Consider the following 21,895-nt stretch of genomic DNA (forward strand, 5'->3'; position numbering starts at 1 on the left):
AATCAGTTCACAACGTTGTCAGTAGTCCTTTATTTAGTTATCAGACTGGGCAGCTGGAGTCTATACCATGTATACAAATGATGGCACAAACAACACTGTTGCCTAAGAGATGGTGAACATCTCAACACAATGCAGTAGTTAACAAATAGTGAATCGCAAAAAAATGTGACGATGTTTCATTGATTGTCTTGAGACGCCAGCTGATTATGAGAATTCTGTATGTACCGACTCCCAAAGCTCCACATCATATGTGATAGGAAAGCAAAGGTCGAAAGAAGTTATACGCACTATGTCAGACTGGAGTGCCATGATAACAATCCAACTAAGGAAACCTCAGGTCAGACTGATAAATTGCAGGGTAGAAAATGTCCTAGCTCTTGAAAATGTTTTGCAATTTAATTAGAAAAGGTGAGATTGTAGCGTTAATAGAAGCTCACAGTTACTCTTTAACAGATTTCTATGCTGTAGTGTTGTGGGCTTCCTCGCATGAGTACCTGACAACTTCTTGCCGGCAACATCCCACAGGGCTGCAGATTTTTTAACCCTATTTGCTGTCTATTGTAGCTTGAGAGTCCAGTAACCCCAGATGTTACTGTATAATAATAATCAGTGGTTCAATATGAATGTGCTGCCCCAGTCAGTTTAGTAAAACACAACCCTGCACAATAATCAAGAGAGTTCACAATGGAGCACAACCTACACAGAAAGATGTTTAATGTGTAATGCTGAAAACAGCATGAAGTCAAGAAGACATAAGATTATTGTCTGAAGTCGGACTTTCCTCCTCTGCCAAAAAGCAGTAGAAGAAGAAGAAAAAGAAGAAGACTACACTAGCGTTCAAGGACTGACAATTAGAGGAGAGACAGAGAGAGGAAGAGAAGAGACCATGGGATGTAAAGGGTGAGTACAATCAAGATGAGAGCAGAGAAGCTTTGATGGGGAGGAGGGGAAGATGAAGGGAGTGCTGGCAGCTCGTTCGCCCTCTTAGACACTCTCTAAGGACGGACTGAGCTAATCTACTCCCTCTTTCCCTTTCATTTAATCACTGTCGCTGTTGTTCTCTGCATTCCGCTCACATTCACAATTTATCTCTCAAAGTCGCTCTTGTTTTTTGTAAAATGCATCAGTGATGCTTCAGACACAACAACGGTTCTGCCATACACACATTCATATGAACTCGTATGAACGCACGCACACAGAGCTAGACGTTTTGGATCTCAGATGGATTCACATGAATAATTTAATGAAACGAAGCAATCATCTCCAATTATTTTGTAAAAGCCACGTACGGCAGGTCTCTGTATGACACACATGCAGTATATACATGCATCACACTTCCAACTGTGGTACACTATCTCTGCAATATTTCGTTGTACGTTGGAAGAAATATTTCAAATAAACCAGCAAGGGTTCTTTATGGTGATGTTGAATTTTTGTTACTTTTCATCAGCTTTTCCCATCTGACATCCATCTTCCTTAGGCAAGACTATCATTTGATAAACAGTGTCATTATTATTTCCTGAGAACATACTTAAACATGCAGTCATCACACTCACACTGCCTCAATCAATGACATGTGTTGGATAGTAGCCGATCAACAACACAAAACCGTGTAATAAGACATCCATTACTGCTTGGCCCGCTGCTCTGCATTATTTGGATATAAAGTACGGACCCCAGGGTGGTGATATACAGCTACAGACCTGAGCAACTCAAGGTACTCTTAAATTCATATCTTACATTTATTAAGCTTAAGTTACAGCCTGAGTGCAGTGTACTCAGTCTGAAATATAGCAGTAGTTAGATGAGGGTTATATGTCAGATGGGACTGAATGGCTGATAGCGCATTAGGTTTCAGCAGAGACAGTTCAGAAACAAGAATCTGTGTCATCTGTGTCAAATGGGTTTCATCACTGCTCCAGGCCTTTAGGAGACTAGTAGCAAGGACTGAGTCTATTCACTCCACTGGAGAAATGAAAGTGAGAACCAAACAACTAAATATTTTCACGAGCCAAAAGTCTTGCAAACATTCTGACACTAAACTGTAATCTGCAATTTCCTTGTCTTCAGACGTGGTCTCAGCACTCTCAAGATATCTGGCATACTATTTCTTCTAAAACATATAATAAACAAGACAGTAGGTGTGGTTTTTTAATGCGGTTCTAGCTTCTTATCCTGCAGTGTTTGGTTACATGATGCACAGTCAAATCTGCTTCATCCACCCATACATACCTTTAGTGTGTCCTCTAATGTGTCATGGTCTATTGCGTCAAATACAACAGCAGAACAGGAGAGTATTGATAGAGAGAAGAAGAGTGCAGCTGCACCAATAAGATGAACAGGGACAATGAGCAGAGGTGGATGATAGAAGGCAGGACATTAACCAACAGGTACACATTATTGGAGACTAAATAATGAGTGTAGTACAGGAGCCAGGACTCCACCCGTCCTTGACCCCAGGGTCCAATTGCTCATCAGAATGCATCCCCTATGTCCTCCCATAAGGGCACTCATCAGTGATAAACTAACACTCAAAGGCAGCTCCACCTTTCCCAAGCTCTTGAACAAGAGTGGATGCAACGAAGGGAGCAGGGCGAGAAAGGATCACATTTGAGCACAACCTCCCAATATCACAGTGAGGATGGTGACATTGGGAGGAATGAGTCAGATTGTCCTGCAGCTGTCAGGGCGTGGACATTCCTGACTGATATGACGGGCTCGTAGGATCAGCTGTGGCAGGAATGAGGTGTGGTACGGTTTGATTAGTCGACCGCCATCGGAAAGTCAGCTGGGAGGGATTCTTATGCATTATTTGTGCTTTTAGCATCATGTGTGAAACCAGTGAAAACCACCAACAACAGGAAACGGTGTCATCAGTTTGTAACCATCAAACCTTAAAGGCACTCAGCTACAGACAGCCATAGAGATCCTAAATACCAACACATGGGTCTGAAACGCTAAAACCACAAAAGAAGCACGTCAGTGAGTGGAATTCATTGTGATGTTGCAGACACAGTCTGGAGGGGGACAACAGGCACAGGACAGGACAGGTGAGGCCAGTGGATTACCTAAATGAAAGACGAACATAATCTGCCCTTGGTTTTTACAGCACAGATGTTTACTGAGATTAAAAGTCCGAACAGCTTTTATACTTACACCTCATTTAGCAAGTAACATGAATAAATAAATAAATAAATAAAACAGCGTGCGTGTTTTGTTGTTGTTACAGACAAAACGCTGCCTACAATCCAGTCTGATGAGGTGTTAGATTTGGCTGGCCTTTGCTCGCTAACCTAGAAATACAAAGCGAGGCTAAAAATAAAAGATCCCAAAACTCCAACCTGTGAATTTTAATCACTAGAAGAAGACACTCAGTATGATCTACAACTGTGTGGGAGTGTGCGTGCCCAGCATGTGGGTGTAGGTACGCACACAGCAAATATGTGCATATGTAGATAAGTGTGGATTTAGCTCAATGTGTATGAGAGGTAGAAACATTGAGCGGTGTCGACAGTGTGGCCTAATCCTCCTGGAGGCTTTTTGTTTGGAGTGGGATAAGACTGATTCCACTGCATGACTTAAGACCATCTGTAACCCACTCAGCACCTAGTGAAATGAGCGCATGATGCTCCCTGTTTATTTATTTTAATTTTTACCAACTTTTACCAGGAGTTTCTGAATTACCACCCGTGATGGAGAGCAAAGCAGCTGGTGAACATGTCATCGGCCTGTTAGTAATGCAGCGCGCGCTCTTCTGAATACATGCATATGTGTGGCTTCTCTCCAGGAGAGCCAACTGCTTTAAGTTGGTGCCATTCATCAAAAGCTCCAGGTCTCGCTGGGAGCAGTAATTGGATATTTCTGAGATCAGGATATTTAGTGCTAATTAGTAGTATTACACAGCAAGGTGACAAGTGACATCCAGGGCACTCACAGAGGCCTCACATTACCCAGTAAGTGTGTGAGGAGCAGAGACATCAAGACACTTTCTCTAACAAGGCCTCCGTCAGAACCAACTTAAAGTAAAAAGGTTACCCGAGGCTGCCTGGAGTAATTAATCCTCCCAGCCCTTTCAACTCTGTCAAGCTTCTGCGTCGTATTCATGTCCTGAACTATGCTGTTGTCCCGAAATTACTGAAGAATTAAAAGCTAAAAGTCATTTGGGCTCAACTGCATGAAGGGCAGAGCAGCACGGTTACACTGAGCTAAAATTAACTGCTTTGCTCTCCCAGAGAAAAAAAGCAAAAAGACAAGACGCTGCCACGAAAATGCAGCAAAAACACAAAAGCTTTCAGTGTGTGTGATCATCTGGGTCTTGTTACAATTTTTCATTCAGGCACGGAGCAAACAAAGTCAGCTTCCACCTCAGATAGCGCTAGAGGATGGGACCATGTAGAGGGGATCCTGGCCAAATAATACGATGCCATTCAAAAAGACCCCCGTGAGAGACAGCTCTGGTTTAAACTGTGATCGACAAGACTGACATTTTCTGAGTTAACCTCAGAGTGCAGTCCTCAATTCTCACTGGACTTAACTTTCGCCTCAGCTAACATCAGCCGTCATCTGTCAACAATCTCCCTGTACCTGCCTCATTCACAGAGACCTAGAAAGAGGCAGAGCAATAAAAAGAGACTCAGAGAAACATTAGAAAAGACGCCATTAGCACAATTTTCAGGACTAATGCTGAAGAACTGAATGGCCAAACAATGTCCAAAGTGTTAGAAAATGCAATTACTGCTTGCAGTGATAAACAATACAGGAGCAGATAATGAATGAAGTGCTTTTGTGAGAAGATGTTAGTCATCAAAACTGGAAGACTTGACTAACTTAGGAGAGCTTTATGCTGTGCTGCTTAATGTCTGTGTGTGTATTATTGTAGGAAATACTGATGACTGATGTCAGGACCGGAGTTTCCACTTAGTTTCAAGAAATAAACTACTTTAATTTGTCCAGTAATTCATTTTGTGCACTCTCCCCAAAACAGACCACAGCCACATCTGTTATTTTATCCATCAACAACTTCCTCATTGATTTTTCATGATGCTGAAGTCTGAGCTCTTACTGTGCTCTCTCACACAGAACGCAAGTAGAATTTTAAAAGTTGACAAGAGCACGTAAACTTGGTGGAAAGATGCAAGTGAGCACCAAATGGGCCAGCAAAGCAGGAAAAATGCCCACTTCTGAATCTGCTTTGTAAATGAACATAGAGGAGACCTGTAAGGAAACAAGAGAAGGAACTAGGAACTAGGATAGATATATTTTGTGGATGCATATCGCCATGCCGCACATGTATGCAGTCAATGGTTACAGTACATAGTGATTGATGAAAGATAACCATGTTCAGTTTTATAAATCTGAGTAAAACGATCCATATAATTATCTTAAGTCTTTTTAGAGTTTTATGTATAGTAGTGGTTGAACTGACTAGTCAACTTTACTGCCATGTCATGATGCTTTAATCAGGAAGTCGACTAGTCACCAATCATGTGACAATAACAACATGGACGCCTCCGAGAAGGCAGGTTAGGAGACCTTAGGTTAGGATCATTGCAGCGAACTAGCAGCGGTTTATAAAGTGTGTGAAAATACTTCATTAAACATGAAGCCCATATTATGTGACTCACACGTTGAGTCACATAATAGAGGTTATAATTGTGTTGACATGGACTACGGCCGACAGTAGTCTGTAGCTTCTTTTCTGTGAGAACCTACAATATGTATTCAGGTCAAGAATGTAGATTTCACAGTTGCAAAGCATTACTTTCTACTGTGATTTTATGTATGACGTCATCGACTAGTCGACATGGACTAGAATTTCACATGCCTTTCACATGTTGGTCGACTTTAAGAAAGTTGTTTCACCCTTGTACATAGTCACTGGAGCTTGTGGTGAGTCTGAGATGAACACAAACAAGTACACTCCCAAAACGCTCCCATATACACAGTCAACGTGCCATCGCACACAGTTCAGCAGTGAAATATGTGGGAAAATTTGCTTTTGGCCTGAACTGATCATTAAAGTCTCTCTTTTTCAGGCTAAACATATAGGTTTAGGACTGTAAAGTAAAGAGTTATGTTTGACATAGTGGTTAGAGTTAAGATAGAAAGATGAAAGAATAAATGAAGTACTCCTCTGACTGATAAAACAACAACAGCATGTGGGACAGATGTGCAAGTGTGTCATGAGAGGGTCATTCATCTGTAGGTAAGACTGCAAGAATAAATGGAGTGTAAAGCTGCAAGGAGGTGACTTTGAAGTGTGTGCGTGCATGTCCCTGATAAGGTTTTTTGCTGAACCATTAATTAGTATTAGGTGGTCATGAGACTGTCCTCTGGGAACTGTGGCCAAAGTAAGGTAAAGGCCACAACAGGGTTAAGACTTAATGATGCGCTGTCTTCACAAAATAAAGCCACGCTTTAGGTAGTTTCCTCCTCTTCTTTCTTCTTCTTTTTGAAAGTTTTGAACTTTGACGCGTGAGTATGAAATTGTTTTGCAAAGCGAGTCTCTCAACCAAATGTGTCAACTTCAGAAGAAGAATTAAAAAGCTCGGTTCATGTATTTGTACACGACTGTATGTGTCAGTGGTTGCTTCTGTGTAATCAGGAGTCACTGATTCACTTTAGTACCTCTTTGTACTCACACACTCACACTTTCTTATATACTCATATGCCCATCTTCACTCCCCCATCTCTTCCTGCTAACCCCCATTACCCCTCTGTGCTGACAGAGAGCTTTTCCAGTCCAGGCCACAGAAAAGGCTCTCCTGCTGCCTCCCAAACGCTGACATGCTCAAACACACCCCTCCCTTCATCACTCCTTCCACTGCACTTCCTCAGTCACTCACGGCTTGCATTGCTGCCCTCATCCTATCTCTGTCATTTTGCAGGTCCCCCAGTCATCAAAATGAACTTTGAATAAGTTTTCTGTGTGTTCCGGTCCCTGGTCGCGCTCTGTAAAATTCGCTGTCAGCTTCAATCTGGTGACTCAAAGCAGCAGTGAAAGGCAAGAAACAGCTGTGCAAAGAAACATAAATGGGAATGCTGGCACTAGACAGTATTAACAGCGCAGCAGAGTCTACAAACTTCACCAATTCGACGTCCTAAGATGCCGAGACACGTCTATAAATTGTCCCTACACTCCGGGACTGGAATTTTACTGGTGAAGGTCACTTTTGAGCAATTGCTTCTATAGTTTTATTTTTTACCGGGCCCGGAGAGGCAGGTTGCTCCCCTAAGCTGACCGACTGTCTAAATGCAAGCTAGTATTGATCGTCCTTCCCCGGGCTTTTCTCACTGCTTTACTGAGGACACCTTAAATGTGTTATAAGTCATTAACGGCTGCAGGCCTCAAATTTCACCTGTCTAACTTAAAATATATTGACATATTGTGCTCAGACAAACTTAGTATTTGTCGAGGTAGCCTGTAGGTGTGTGCTGATGCCTGGTGGATGCAGTGTGTGTGTGTGCGTGTGTGTACACGCGTGCGTGACTGTGCGAGTGCAGTTGTCTATGCACAGTGAATGCTCCCTGCACTGTGCCGAACACTGGGGAGTATGTGTCAGTGTATTGCTGTGTTGGGTACATGCAGAGACATTGAAACTGTGTGTGACTGGTTGTGTGTGGTTTGGGTGTGTATTGGGAGCAGACTCGTCCTCTTGCTGCCCTGGGGGCTCAGAGCCCATTTCCTGTTGTGCAGTGTGATAAGTTTCCCTGTCAGATCCTCCCAGCACTACTATATTTCTGATAAGCTCCACTGCTAGTTTTCCCGACCTCTGGCACAGAGATCAATTTGAGATTGATTCAGAATGCCCTGCTGGGCCGAGCTAGAAGATCAATTTGAGATGGATTGTTCACGCCAGGGGGCCAATGACACGCAGTGCAGTGCTCACTTGCTTTCTCTCCTTTGCTTTCTTCACCCCTCACTCTCCCTGACTGCTGTTATTTCTTTCCCCCCTACATTTTTCTCTCCTATGTACTACTCTCTCTTCCGCTTGTTTCGCACTTGTCCTCTTTACAATTGTTGCTCTTTATTACACCCTGCCTGCCTCTTGCCTATTTTATATCAATTCTTATTCATGCCTCCCTTTCTCCCTCTTCCACCTGCCTTACCGCTAGGATAGAGATGACTTCATTAGCGAGGGGGCCAAGCTCGGTAGAGTGATAAGCTTGCAGGACAGGGCAGATAATTCAACTGGCTTGGTAATGCGCACAGCCACAGAATATATGGATGTAAACCAACAGACTCTCTCTCTCTCTCACACACACGCGCGCGCACAGAAACAGCGAGAACACATTTTTATTTCATGGGATCATGGCCATTCTCGCCATTATGCCCTGAGCCACTGGTGTTGCCACCGCTGGCTCATGACCTTATCTCCACCGAACATCATGTCCACAGCCACCACATCACTCCGTCGCTCCCGACTTCATAACAATCCGTCTCCTATCTTCTCCGCTCCCTACTGTCTCAGAGGCTTTGTCAGTGGCCCTGACAGCAGCAGATGCACTTTCCTTCCTTCTCTGCGGAGACTGACCTTTTCTCAGGCAGTACATCCACCTCTGACTGCACTGACCTTTACCTACAGTACAGCCCCAGTCATCTCTCAGGGGTGGACCGCAAACAGCACAATCCTCCGTGCATCCATGCAGAGACAAAGCTGACAAAGAACGGAGGGAAAAGCTGGACAGACAAAAAAAAAAAAAAAAATGAAAATAGCTGTTTCACTGGAAAATTGATGCTGAAGCGGAAGGGGGAGGGTACAGTAGGCTTTGATGAATAGTTAGGGGGCTGTTTTTGGCCACAGCGCAGGAGAAAACTGTCACCACAGTGATATGCCTGCCATTCATGGTCCCAAACTCACTCAGTCAGTCACACTCTATCCACACTCAGAGCGCACACACAAAGAAAGAAACAGAGGGAGTTGTGAGAGGAATGAAAAGCATAAGGGAGATGTTCAGACTGCTCTCTCCTCCTGGCCACTCGTTGCTTGAAGTGCCGGGGTGCATGCTGGAGTGTATGATTTAGAAAACACTAGAACTGCAATGTTAAGCTGCAGCAGGAGTAGGTGGATTATCTGCAGTTCAAGGAGTGCTTTGTTTAGAGCCTACTACTGCATTAGATTTCATTATTATTCTACATTTGCACATGGGTTTGATCACAGGCTTTGACCCCTCTTGGACATCACACTGTTTCACCTGTTCTGCTTCTCTGCACCTAGATTTGTTCATTGTTTACTGTCAGTAAGTTATTAAAGCTGACTGGGCTCGTTGTCTGCCAGAATAACATCGCTACTCAAAATGAAACACTGATGTATTAGTCCCACACAGGCGGAGAACTCTCTCCACACTTGAATCAGCTTCATTTTACCAATGTGCCGACATAAGCAGAATGACTGTGCTATTTGCGAGAAGGAACTAAACGGCGAGAAATTCATCACCGCAAACTGGAGTATACACAGAAATGAACAATGCAAACCAAATTAATGCCGCGGTAAGAGTTTTTTTTTTTCTTTGTGTATTTTCCCCATTTTTTTTCTTGTTGTTAAATGATTTCCTGCATATACGCCTATCAAAACTATAAACTATGAAAGCCGCCCTGACTCCTCGCAAAGTCAGCAAACACGCGGCTTTTATGTGCCGGTGGTCCGCGGGATGCTTACTGTACTTTTAACCCACACAGTCCCACAGACCCACTCTTGACCTGACAACAAGCAGCAGCCTCCGAGGCTGAAAAACGATGAGCATGACAAAACTGCAGTTCCTGGAATTGTCCACTTGAGGCCAACTCCAAACTGAGTTAGTCCCCATAGACTTTAATGTTAAAATGTCCAAATTAATGAACATGTTTACAGCTTATTTTGGTCTCTATAGCCAATTGCCCCATTTATGACAACTGTTAAGGGTGAATTGTTAGATAACCAGTTTTAATGTTTAAACTTAGTATGTATAATTAAGAGCATGCCCGCTTTGAGTGACAGGTGGGATGTCTGGAGCCACCACAGTGAGCTTCGAAAAGACTCTTCAGGTAACCCATGGGAGATGCCACGAGGGGTTCCTCCTGTTGTTATGTAGATGGCTCTTAGTGTATGAGGAACAACGTGTGCATAATTCACATTGCACTGTGTAGGTGGTAGGGGGTTGTGCTAATCAAGTTTTGCAAGCGGTAATCAAGTAACAGCATGCTATTTTGCCACGTCAACAATAAATAAACCTGAGTTATTATTTGCTGGCCCCTCTGCAATATGGTCCCCTCTGTTTCTAAATTATATTCAGTGTCATTTAAAAACAAAAAAAAAAAAACCTACCACAGTGTTGTGTGTGCAGATTTAGCCCTGGGTGGGCATCGCAACAGCTGGTAGTCAGCTGTGTTGTGACAATCAAGAGCGATGTCACAGAAACATCCAGCAGAAAGAGGTCGTTCATAAAAATGGATGAACTTAACCGTTGCTTCCTTTACTGCAGATTGCCTCCGTTTGCCCTTTGCTGTTTCTCTGCTTGTGGTGGATTTACAGATGTCAGCCAACTAAGCCTCGGGCTAGATACACATATACAATCTGTCAAAACAAGTGTCATGTGTTGCATGGGAACAAATGACATGAGGAAGATTTAAAAAAAAGAGAAAGAAAAAAAAGCTGCACACTGTAGAGTTACAAGTTATCCCCCATCTGGCCTAAAGAATAATGACCTCCAACTTTATTTGAATGGTTTTGGTCATTATGTCTATCAGCTATGGTGACGATGCTAGCACCAAAGTCATAGGATTTAGATTTAGTTGTTCACCTTGGCTCCTCTAAATAAATTAATTGCCAGATTTCTGTTTGAGCTTGATCATTGTTCTTCCCTACCATTCCTGATTAATAACGAAACATCCCCATTTTCAGCAATTAGTGCAGCTTTATCAATAAAAATAAGTCCAAATCAGAAATACAACATGTCCTATATGTCCTATTTACTGCCACCCCCCTTATCCACTGCTGTAATATCTCGCATCTGGGTATCGGACAGGACAAATAGGAGAAATAATGACCCACACCCACCTCCCCACACCCCCGTCAATACTCTTTGAACCTATACAACAGATGGGCCTGCAGAGCAGTTTTCATTCTAACTCAAACTCCTCTATGACTGTCTCCTCTGATAATTAAAACAGATGAGAGAATATTAAAAAAAAAAAAAAAAAAATGAAACGCATGGAGAAAGCTAACAAAAATACCAGAGACCAGATGCTCAGTGCACTTTGCAGTTCAGTGTTGAGGCCATCCCCCTCTCCTCCCTCTCTGTGCCTTTCTCATTCCTCCCTCTACAGAGATGCAAACTGGAGCAGACAGTACAGTGAGCATTGTAAAAACACGGACACAGTCTAGCCACTTTCACTAAGGGTACTTACGATCATATAGAGTCAGGACAAAAATGAATTTATAAATTTAGCCCCGGAAAATCATGGGGGGGAGGAGAAACAGAAGCCCTTTATTCTGGTTGACGCTCACATACTCCTGCATACACCTATGAGTCCCTCCCCATCACACCTGAGCCTCCCTATAAGGGCCATACAGCACCGCAGAGTGAGCATTTGTAAAGGTGTACTGGAGCACACAGAGGGCTCGGCTGCAGCAGCAGCAACAGCATCTGGATTGTGAAATTCTTTCCCCTCGCTCCCCCGTATCCCTGCTCTGCTTCCACAGCTGGGGCTCAACGAGCTAGAGGGGACCTGTGACAGCCAGGAAGTATGAACGATAAACGATGACAACGCCCATATGTTGTCAGGGTGGCAGGGTTGAGAGAGTGGCAATGGAAAAAAGGAAGAGGAGGGGAAGCGGCAGACAGGCAGTACTATTATGAGACAGGAAATTACCGGGACAACATTAAGACATAAGATGAAAGGCTTTCTTTTAGTTTAGCCATAGATGGAGGCTGAACTTTTCTTTTTAAGCCTGACACACTTTATGTTACAGTTCAGAAATGCTGGTACATGTGTCTGTGCTGTATTACACTGATTAAGACACGGGTTAGAAAGTTTGTTCGAAAGTAATCTAGGCCACAGGCAGAAGTGTTTGTTGGCCAGCTCTGTGAGAACAGTGGGTGGAGGGAGTAGACAGGGCACACTGCTGCCAGCAGCACAGAGCAGGATTATTGGAGACTGGACAAAAAGATTTTTGCTAGCTGTCTTGCCATGATTTACATCTGTGACTTCAGCTGTAGTGTAGGTTTTGTTTCTGGGAAATGGTTGTCACTTAGATCAGGTTATAATTTATTTCTTTCATTTTCCCTAAAGCTCTAAATCTATATGGCATGTGTTGGAAATGCACGCACTGCCTTCCAATAAACATGAGAAAAAAGAAAAAAAAAACATTGAATCCCTTTAAGTGCAAGCAGCTTCACACAATATGCATGAGACTATTCACAGTCTCTTTATGAAATAGTAATGAAGTTCAACCTACTGGTTGAGGTCAACTGAGGCAGGTTGTTTTTTGTAACAAAGATCACTTTGTAAATAATGTATTTTAGTTGCCAGTATCTTTCACGCTCACAAAAATAAGCCAGCTGATTTGTGAATATAGATACAAATTTCCCTCTTCTTTTTTTCCTACCAGCAAACACAACATGTATGATGGTGCAGAACCAGCAGAGACGAACACCTACACAGTCCATCTCTGAAGTTGGACTGTTAGTGGTATTCTCAGTTGTACCATCTAAGAGACAGGGACCCTTCATTTCTTTTTCATTTTACTGCTTTTAAGCTGCAAACACTCTCTGTTAGGTTTATGATATTAAAAAAGAACTTGTCAATGACTTAGGAAAACATCATGGTTTTGTTTAAAATAAAACCTTTCAAATATGTGGTCAAGGATTGATGAACTAATCCTCTTCTAATCTATTTCCTATCCAGCTCCACCATCAGGTGGTTTACATTTCAGCTGTCTAGTGTTTTGGGTTAGTAGCAAATATACGGAAAATGAATGTCATTCTAAACTGCTAATAACAAAATGTTGCTTCAGATCAGCATCTAGGCATTGTCCCAGCGAGCATGTTTATAATTGATTTTAATATTTAGGTCAAAGCAGGCCTGGGTACAGCCCCAGACAGATGCTAGTGTGGCTGTAGACTCTCAGTCTTTTTTTTTTTTTTTTAGTTTCTCTGTGTTCACAGACTGGACAGGGTCACTGAGTTCAGCCAACTGGACGAGTCCAAAAGTCTAAAATGGGCACAGAAATTCAAGTGGGTCTGCTTTAAGTCCATGTCATGTCTGTGAAATATCAGGCAGGTTATATTAGACTTTATCAGTGCAGATACCTCAGGTGTTTTCTGTTTTCAGTTAGTCACTTGTGTGTGTGTGTGTGTGTGTGTGTGTGTTGTATGACTAACCTCATTAATGCATGGCTGCATGCGGCTGAATAACTACATGGTGGAATGGACAAATAATGTTCAGGGTTTAAGGTTTAGGCATAGCTGCTCAGACGGAGCCGAGGCAGAGAGCTGGATTAAGTGCTTTGAAGGACATTCTGGGGACAGAACGGCCCTTACTGCAGTATTTACGCCTCTACATACTCTACATACTACTGCATATGGTGCATATGATGAAACCCACAGAGGTACAGGAATGGAGCCGCCTTGAATGGGAAAGTATTAGTATTCACTGTCGGGCAGGAAACATATGTGGAGCAGAGACGACAGAATAATAATGAGACTTGCTGAATCAGCTTGGAACAACAAGTTGGCCTCATTATTATTACATCTGTTGATATTCATTTTCATCCTTGTTTGCATTCCTAAACTATTTAGAATTTAAGGCTCCTGCAAAGTACTTTAACACAATGCTTTAAAGCTATAGTCCACTGGCTGCATAGTATCTCCAAAGCGTTGTGTACGTGGATGGGTTAGGGCTGAGACAATGGTGATTAATACACTGAGTATTATTTTCACCACACTGACCAATAGCATCTGTTCTTTTATGAAACACATTGATAAAACGCTGACTCATAAGCACTAACAAGCAACCAAAAAGTCAGATAAAACTTTTTTTTCTTTTATTTTTACAAAGTGTCATTTTATTAAGTTTCTGTAGAATTCCCGCACTGTTGACGGGATTTGGGCTTATACCATATGTTTTTATGTTTGACTGGAGCTGCCCTAATTGGGGCTGAACGGAAATAGTGCACAGCTTCAACATATTCTGTGCAAATGGACCTAATAAATTAGGACCTCAGTTTCGATGTCGCAGCAGTAGTATCAATGCAGGCGTTCTCAGCCTTTTTTTTTTTTTTTTTTTACTATCTTTATGTATGTAAGTGAAACTCAGCATACTACCAGCTTCCGTAAATGTTTTCTTTTCTGATTTAGAGATTTTTGCTTCTTTGTTTGCACATCACGCTGTATGAAGGACAACATATGGACCCCCAGTAGACATGCAAGAAACCATGAAGTATTAGAGTCAGTGCAATAAGAGCTACAAAACCCTAATCTACACACACACAGCACTTTCTGTGCTCATTAAAGGAGCTCGGAACAACAGAGCTGCAGCCAGAGTGAATAAGATGCAGTTCAAGGAAAGATCTGAACTTAAGAGTAATGAAGCTGTGAATGAAGCCCACACACTGTCTTCCCTCCCACTGCCTTCCGTTCCTTCCTACGGCCGTCTAAGTACATTGTTTACTTCAGTGGAGCTCCACACCACTGCACTGAACCGCCAGCAATAAACAGTAATCAACCCCAATCATGTGTGTGCACTACATCAACAGATAGATTAAAACATTGACTGATGGAGACAGCACCTCTGGCTAAAATCAATAGCGGCTTACATACACAGCTGGTATGAAGCTAATAACGAATAATGTGGCATTGACTGGAAAGCTGAGGTGCAACCATTGAGTTACAGATAAAGGGCTGCAGCAAATAAAAGAGGCATGATTATCTCTGAGTGTGCGGAGGTAGGAGAGCGTCTGTGAATGCGAGTGTGTAGAGAGGGGAGGGTCATACTCACCCATAAGCGGCGGTGTTGCTGGTCCTCTTACTGGCTGCCCTAGAGCGGCTTGACTTCAAATCTCCACTCATGCTCATGTCTGCATGAAAGAGCAACCAATTACCTTTGAGCTGATATAGTAAAGAAGAGCAGCATAACATGAGGACAAAAGAAGCACACAAGGAAGTAAGGGTCCAAAATAGAGTCCAAAATAAACAGTGAAAAGAATGTTCAGATGATGAACTAAACTAAAGACTAAACTACTCTTTATTTAAGCAAAGCTGCCAACAGTCTAAAGCCAGTGTTGACATCATCTGACAAGATACTGATTAAAGTGCCAGCTAAGACTAACAGTAGCTGTTTTCACATCCATCTTCCTTCACAAACCGACTGCTCTTGCCACTTTGATCTGGCGGCTCACTTCCATTTTCAGAAACGTGGTGCAGCTTTAGCCCCATCGCAAAAACTTCTCTCCTCTCCCTCTCTTTCGCAAGTCTTTCCTGCAAACATCTTGATTACAGGATGTGCCAAGAGCTCACTGCCGGCACTGTGGCTGCTTGGCGCCGACTTACCAAAGGTGAGTAAAGGAGAGGAGAAAAAGAACACAGGAGGAAAGAAGAAAAGAGATAGGGAGAGGAGAGGAAAGGAGGGGAGGCGAGGGGAGGCGAGGGGAGGGGAGGGGAGGGGAGGGGAGGGGAGTCCGGTTTGACATGGACAGATGGGTGGTGAATGGAGTGTGACTGGGCCAGCTGCACACACACTTACACAGCGTGACTGTCAAATGGCTGGAAGCTACAATTAATTAAGTATGGGCCTGAATGTGTGAAAAGAAATCTAGACACGTGTATGGGCCTTTACTTCCCACAGCACGGATAATTTCCTGACAGCTTATAGTCGACCAGTGACCTGCTGGGAGGCTGTTCTGCAGCCAGCACTGCAACTATATTCAAACAAACTTGGTAAACTACAAATGTCTCCTAGATATGAGGGATACAGACAAAAAAAGAAATATAAGGTCATGTTCTAAATGCCTTACATTTCATGAGATGAAGTACATTTCAAAAGATAATGTATTTGAGCCATTATGCACAGTCGGGTATATTTGTTTATGTATATATGTTTGTGTACTACAGCCTCCAAGATCCAAAATAACTCACAACGATAAACTAAAAAGAAACTCTTCCACTAAAAGGATGAAAGAGGATGAGAGATTTACACCTCATTAAAAAAAAAAAAAAAAAAAAAAAAGTACATTGGATAGATCGTAACACAGGCCTGGTGTTATGTGGTAGGAAAAGAAAAGTGAGCTTTATGATGCGTCTGCTGAGCAACATGAGCGCTGCATGATTGACTGCATGATGAAGCCATTTCACAGGAAGAGAGGGGAGGATGCCGCTGAGCACAGTTGTCTCGCACAACAGGAGCAAAACCTCAGGAGGTAATCAGAGTGCTGTTTGGTAAACACAATCCTATAAGTCACAGCGTCTCCAGCGAAAGCTTCACACACATGCCCACACATACGTTTGCATCGTTTGTAGCTGTGTTTTCGGTTTCTGTTTTGACACTTTCCGCTTTTTGTTTTTCTTTTTTCTTTCTTTTTTTAAAGAAAAATATTAATAATTGTTCAAAAAAAGAAATATGACATATCACTGACTATTGCAATCCTGGACCTCACATGGATTCTCCCATTTGAATAGTCTGTTTAAATGCGTCGCCCCATGTACAGTAAATGGCACGTTTTCATAATACCCAGCTCTACTCTCAGTAATTGTGATGACCGACTGCAGTGATGAATGCTACGCTTGTTGCAATATAAATTATTCATTTTTCTTTTGAAATGAGTTTATCTCTATCATATAAGTGACCCTACTTTGCATTTATAACCACTAAATAATTTACAACACACTGCAGCTTTAAGTCTGTCTGGGTGAAGGTCTCTGCCAGTTGAGGGTAATCAAATGCTAATACCAGGGGAGCGTTTTTACTAATGTGCATTCATTTGTCAAGGATTACATCATCATATGTGTAACTGTACCACTGCTTTTTACCATATATTCACTTCTATTTTTGGTAAACTGCAGAACAGAAGGCAATCTATTTTTATTTTCATATATTTTTATTTTGCTCGTTACATTTAGTCGAATGGTTAAAACGAATGAGAAGTAAAACATTTGCCTCCAATATGAACAAATCATGAAAGATGACTGTACATCTGCTGTCTAGAAATGGTTCACATTACCCCATGTGCATTGTTTCATCTTCAGCTGTCTATAAAAGTACAAAAAACACGACAGGCCTTTTGAATATGTGGAGAGCTGATTGCTTGTATTTGACATTTGATTGTAATTCTAATTGTGTGTTCTCTTCTTGATATGCCTGTATGTTGATGGTATCATGTCTATGGGTGGCATATCCTGTTAATATCAAGAGACGTAATTCTTATTACAAACCAGTGGACTCAGAGATAAGCTCAGGGTATTCCAGCTGAAATGGGCAGGTAGAGAAATCAAAGTATCCCGTGTCAAAGTATCGCATTAAAACAAGGGGTGAGGGCACGGGAGGACGCGACAAGGTCACATGTGATGAGTTCTGAAGCCTCATGGTCTGCCACAGCCTACAGTCGGTCACTGCTCTTTGTATCTACGGATGTCATGGCTAAGTGCCAGGCTGTCGCTTTGTACTGAGCCAAAGTGGACGCTGGCTTAATCACGCAACCTGGAAAGAAAATTACACGACAACAATGTGGAAATGCTGTGGCGAGTGCTTGCGCTGACTGGATTTCCCTTCAGGACTCCAGTTAGTCAGCACCCGCCCAGAGACACATTATCTGTCAATTCTCTGACACCTTCAGCACATCTGAATCAGTGCTTTCACATATCGTTAGCCTAACAGCAAAACTGCCCAAATAATATTTGATATAATATATAATATTTGAATAATCAACACATTGGTATTTTTATCGATACTATAAAAATAAGTTAAAAAATGACGTAGACAGTTATGCTGTTAGGCTGTCTCTACTATTACTATTTTCTCTACTAATACTATTTTCTACTTCACTACCCGTAAACGATGTGCATGTATGTAAGTTTAAAACCTAACAATGAAGCATCGAGGCAGCAGTGGACTCAACAACACATGCACAGGGGGAGAAGTTTATTGCTCATCTGTTCATAGTTTTATCAACCTCAAACTCATCTTCCGCAGAACCTTTCAGCAAAACACATTGTGTGGCATGTGGGTTAATAATGTAATCGAATAAAGCATAACTAAATTTCCTGTTTAGCGGGTTGAGCCGCACCCGTGAATATTTTAGGTATTTTTTTCAAACACAGGACAACGTCCTGTAATCCTGCTCGCTTATTCTTTTCTTTTCTCAAGCCTTCCAGCCCCAAAAGACAAAATAAAAAAGTACGACTGAACGTCTTTTCAACAATCATTCAATCATTTAAATTAGAGATGCAACAGATTTTGCTTTTTTTAACAGCTTGTCAGACAGACAAAACAACATTGATGAATCGTTTTTGCTGGTGAGATATTGTTAGGATTTTATTCCTGTATCATACTTTCCCTTTTCAGTATCTTTTTCAATCATCTTTGCTTGGAAAAAAATGTCAAAATAAAATAATACTTGTTTTGACATACTACATTTTTATTTATTCAGTTGTCTGTATAAATTTATCCAAGTGCCATAAACTTAGAAATAATTCAATCATCTGCACAGTTTCTTGCTCGTTGCTTACATGTATTGCAAACAGTCAGGCACTGTTTTTTTGTTTTTTGTTTTTTATCCCTCCTTTGCCTTTGCCAAATAGATTATTAATAAACTAGCATTCCCGTAGACCTATCTGACATAAAAAGGTGGGCTGTAATGCACCACTCTTTCCCCACACTGCACATCACCTCAGGTCAGGCTTACAGCCATGAAGCTTTAGTTTCTCCTCTCATGACTATGCAGGGTGTAATGACAGAGGCATCCGTGCCAACATATAAGGTGGATTAAGGTGAAAGCTCTTGAATTACACTAAGGGAGATACAGCAGATCTATGAGTGAAGTTATGAACCCAACACCACACAGACAGTAAGATGAATTTCACTTTCACTGTGAAGCCTCTCCTATGGTTAACTTGTCTGGAGCCTTCGCTGTCCCTAAAGATATGTAGCTTTACGAGAAGAGTGCGGTTTCGGAACTAGTGTGGAATTTGAGAGTAGATGTTGCGGCTCTGCCTGCACGCCTGCTCACTAAAGTACCTCATAGCTCATAAAAGCACTATTCGTTCTACAGCTGGGGAGAAAGGAAAACAAAAATGCTTGCTCAACACATCGCCAGAAATTATGAGTACAACGTAATGAAGCCTTCAGCCACCTCTGTCTCAGGTGCTGACCTTGCCAATGTGGGAAACAAGTTCAAGCTTCGTTAAAGCGCCTCACAGTTTCGCTGAAATCACCAAACTGACTGTAACGCCTCATAATACATCATGATGTTCACATCATTAACTCCAGCTTGCCAAACAGCTTTGAGGCACAAGTGAGGAGAAACCCTGGCTTCGGTGCAGATCTGAGCAAACACAGACTGAAAGGCTTGCAGAAGGAAAGGCTAAATATGGCAGAGGGAGAGCAAAGATATCAGAGGCACAGTGGAAAATACTGTCTTTCAGAAACGCTGCGCTACATGCACGCACGCACACGCACGCACACACACTCAACAATACACTCCGGTATACTCACATCTTGGGCTGAACAGGGTCATATCAGGGATGCAAATCAACCAGGAGACTGAGAGTGGAAGGACTGGCCGAGGATTTCTCTGCTTCTCTCTCGTAACTCTCTCTCTCTCTCTCTTCCTACGTCCTCACTCTTAGTGTGTGCGTGGTGCTGGCTGTGTGTATGTTCAGGCTGCCGTTTGGCTGACTGCTGTGATACTACTGAGTCAGTGACAAACCAGCCAGAGAAGCACCAATGGGATATACCAAATGTTTTCATGTGGAAGGGGTGGACAGGGGCGAGCTGGGCTGTTCCATTAGCAGGAGAACTGTTAGGAGGATTGGATGAGTGTGCAGCTGGTTCCCCCTCAGCAACAGGAGCTTGGCTGGGGCTCAGGGCTTACAAATTCAAGCCAGGCAAAGAGGAAGCTGCTGTAGCGTGAGAGCGTGTGTGTGTGTGTGTGTGTGTGTGTGTGTGTGTGTGTCTCAGCGCATGTGTCAAACAGCAGCAGCCTAAAGACACAGCTGTGCACTTCACATTTCATTGACCAAACAGTAAAAAAAAAAAAAAAAAAAGAACTAAATGATAAAGGGACCTCCAGGATCATTAATACATTTACTGATGATAACCTATAACAGAAGCATTTGCACACACTCTGAGAAGAGATGAGTATTCTCCTCAGTGTAAATCGTGGGCGACAGGAGACCAAAGGGGTAATTGCAATGATATCTTATGAACTAATATGCAAATACTCGCTGAAAACAGACCGTGACTTTATCGCTGCACAGAACCTAAACTGTTCCAGATAGGTCAGCCACATGTAAACACATGAGAAAGACACTGATGTTTTTTTTCCCATTATTATTTATTTATTAAAACTGCAGTAATTATTACCACATGTCACAGCACACATTTCCATCACTGGGATCTTAATTATAATGATGACAGCATCTGACAACACACCTAGCAGCATCTTTTAACATACTGCAATGCTGTCTAATCATTGTTCAGTTTTTGTGGTGTGGTATTTGGAGAGAGAATACACCTGAGGGCGTTTAATCTTTCTTCCTGCCGAGGAGGGGCTTTTATGTGGGCTTAATTAGCTTCTTTAACAACCAACACAGGGTAAGACTGGCTGCAAGCCAAACTTTAATCTTAGTCAACTCAAAAATGATTATTACCTCTTTTCACGCTACACTTAACCCAGGCACAACTGCATTATTAAACCGTTAACCCTTGGATAACTTCGTTCCAAGTGCTGTGACAAGCAGTTCAATGGGCCCAGGGCCTTTAGTCTCGAAGGTACACAACCACTAACCTGGAGGTGTACAAAGCAGCAGAGCGTGTGTTTTATCAAACAAAAGAGCTTTGTGACTTTTATTCTTTTCATTTAACTCAAATAGATAGATAGATAGATAGATAGATAGATAGATAGATAGATAGATAGATAGATAGATAGATAGATAGATAGATAGATAGATAGATAGATAGATAGATAGATAGATAGATAGGTATACGTGTATACAAATCATCTGGAAACTACAGAGCATATCTTCAACAGGGGGTCCATGAAGGTACAACAGGGGGGTCCCAATATCTTCGGTTGATTAGATATTTTTATTATTATTTTATTTTTTATATATATTATATTTTAGTAAAAAATGGGAAAATGGTGGCAGAAGACGTTATCTTTCAGTCAACACTCATGAGGCCGCATATTACACACCGACTCTGCCAGGTTAAGAGAGCCCATTCAGTCTCCAGGTAAAGTCCCAGGGGCATGCTGCAATATTAGCAGAAGAGAAGCTAACAGTGCAGCTCGCTCCCATCAGCCAACTGCTGAGACTAAAATGGATCGCTTTGTCGCTTGAACAAAAAAATAGACATAAAAATTTGAATATTTAATATTGAATGCATAAATAGCACTATTTCAGAGCTATCTAACAGTCTAAAAAAAAAAAAAAAAAAAACTCAAAATGAGTGTGATGATTTTGCCACAAGTAGTTTCTCTTGGTTGAGCCGACTGACACACACATAAATCAGACAAAAAGAAAGAAGACACCTGGTGAATAATGGATTTGATTGTGATGATACTTGTATTTAGTTTTAAATGCATATAAAGCTTTAGTCAGAGTTTTACTGCATGGTAAAAGGATTATGTGGACCAGACAGTATTACAAACAGGGTTGCATCATCAGGATGCAGCTTTGGCATGTTTTGTAATAACAGCTATGA

The 21,895-nt window shown here is 42.1% G+C and overlaps 1 protein-coding gene across 2 annotated transcripts in view; it reads right to left on the reverse strand.

The window, feature by feature from the left end:
- si:dkey-234i14.2 (heterogeneous nuclear ribonucleoprotein C) overlaps positions 1 to 19,871 on the reverse strand; it is a 34,095-nt gene extending 14,224 nt beyond the window's left edge. For both annotated transcript variants that reach the window (XM_047581594.1, XM_047581593.1), the window contains exons 1-2: positions 19,685 to 19,871; positions 14,978 to 15,056 (exon numbers count right to left, since the gene is read on the reverse strand). In XM_047581594.1, the coding sequence (XP_047437550.1) occupies positions 14,978 to 15,056; positions 19,685 to 19,706 (101 nt within the window). In that variant the 5' untranslated portion in view covers positions 19,707 to 19,871. The remainder of the gene's footprint in view (positions 1 to 14,977; positions 15,057 to 19,684) is intronic.
- Positions 19,872 to 21,895: the final 2,024 nt, after the last annotated feature.

This window comes from Mugil cephalus, chromosome 3, assembly GCF_022458985.1.
Source record: "Mugil cephalus isolate CIBA_MC_2020 chromosome 3, CIBA_Mcephalus_1.1, whole genome shotgun sequence".
Lineage (NCBI taxonomy): Eukaryota > Metazoa > Chordata > Actinopteri > Mugiliformes > Mugilidae > Mugil > Mugil cephalus.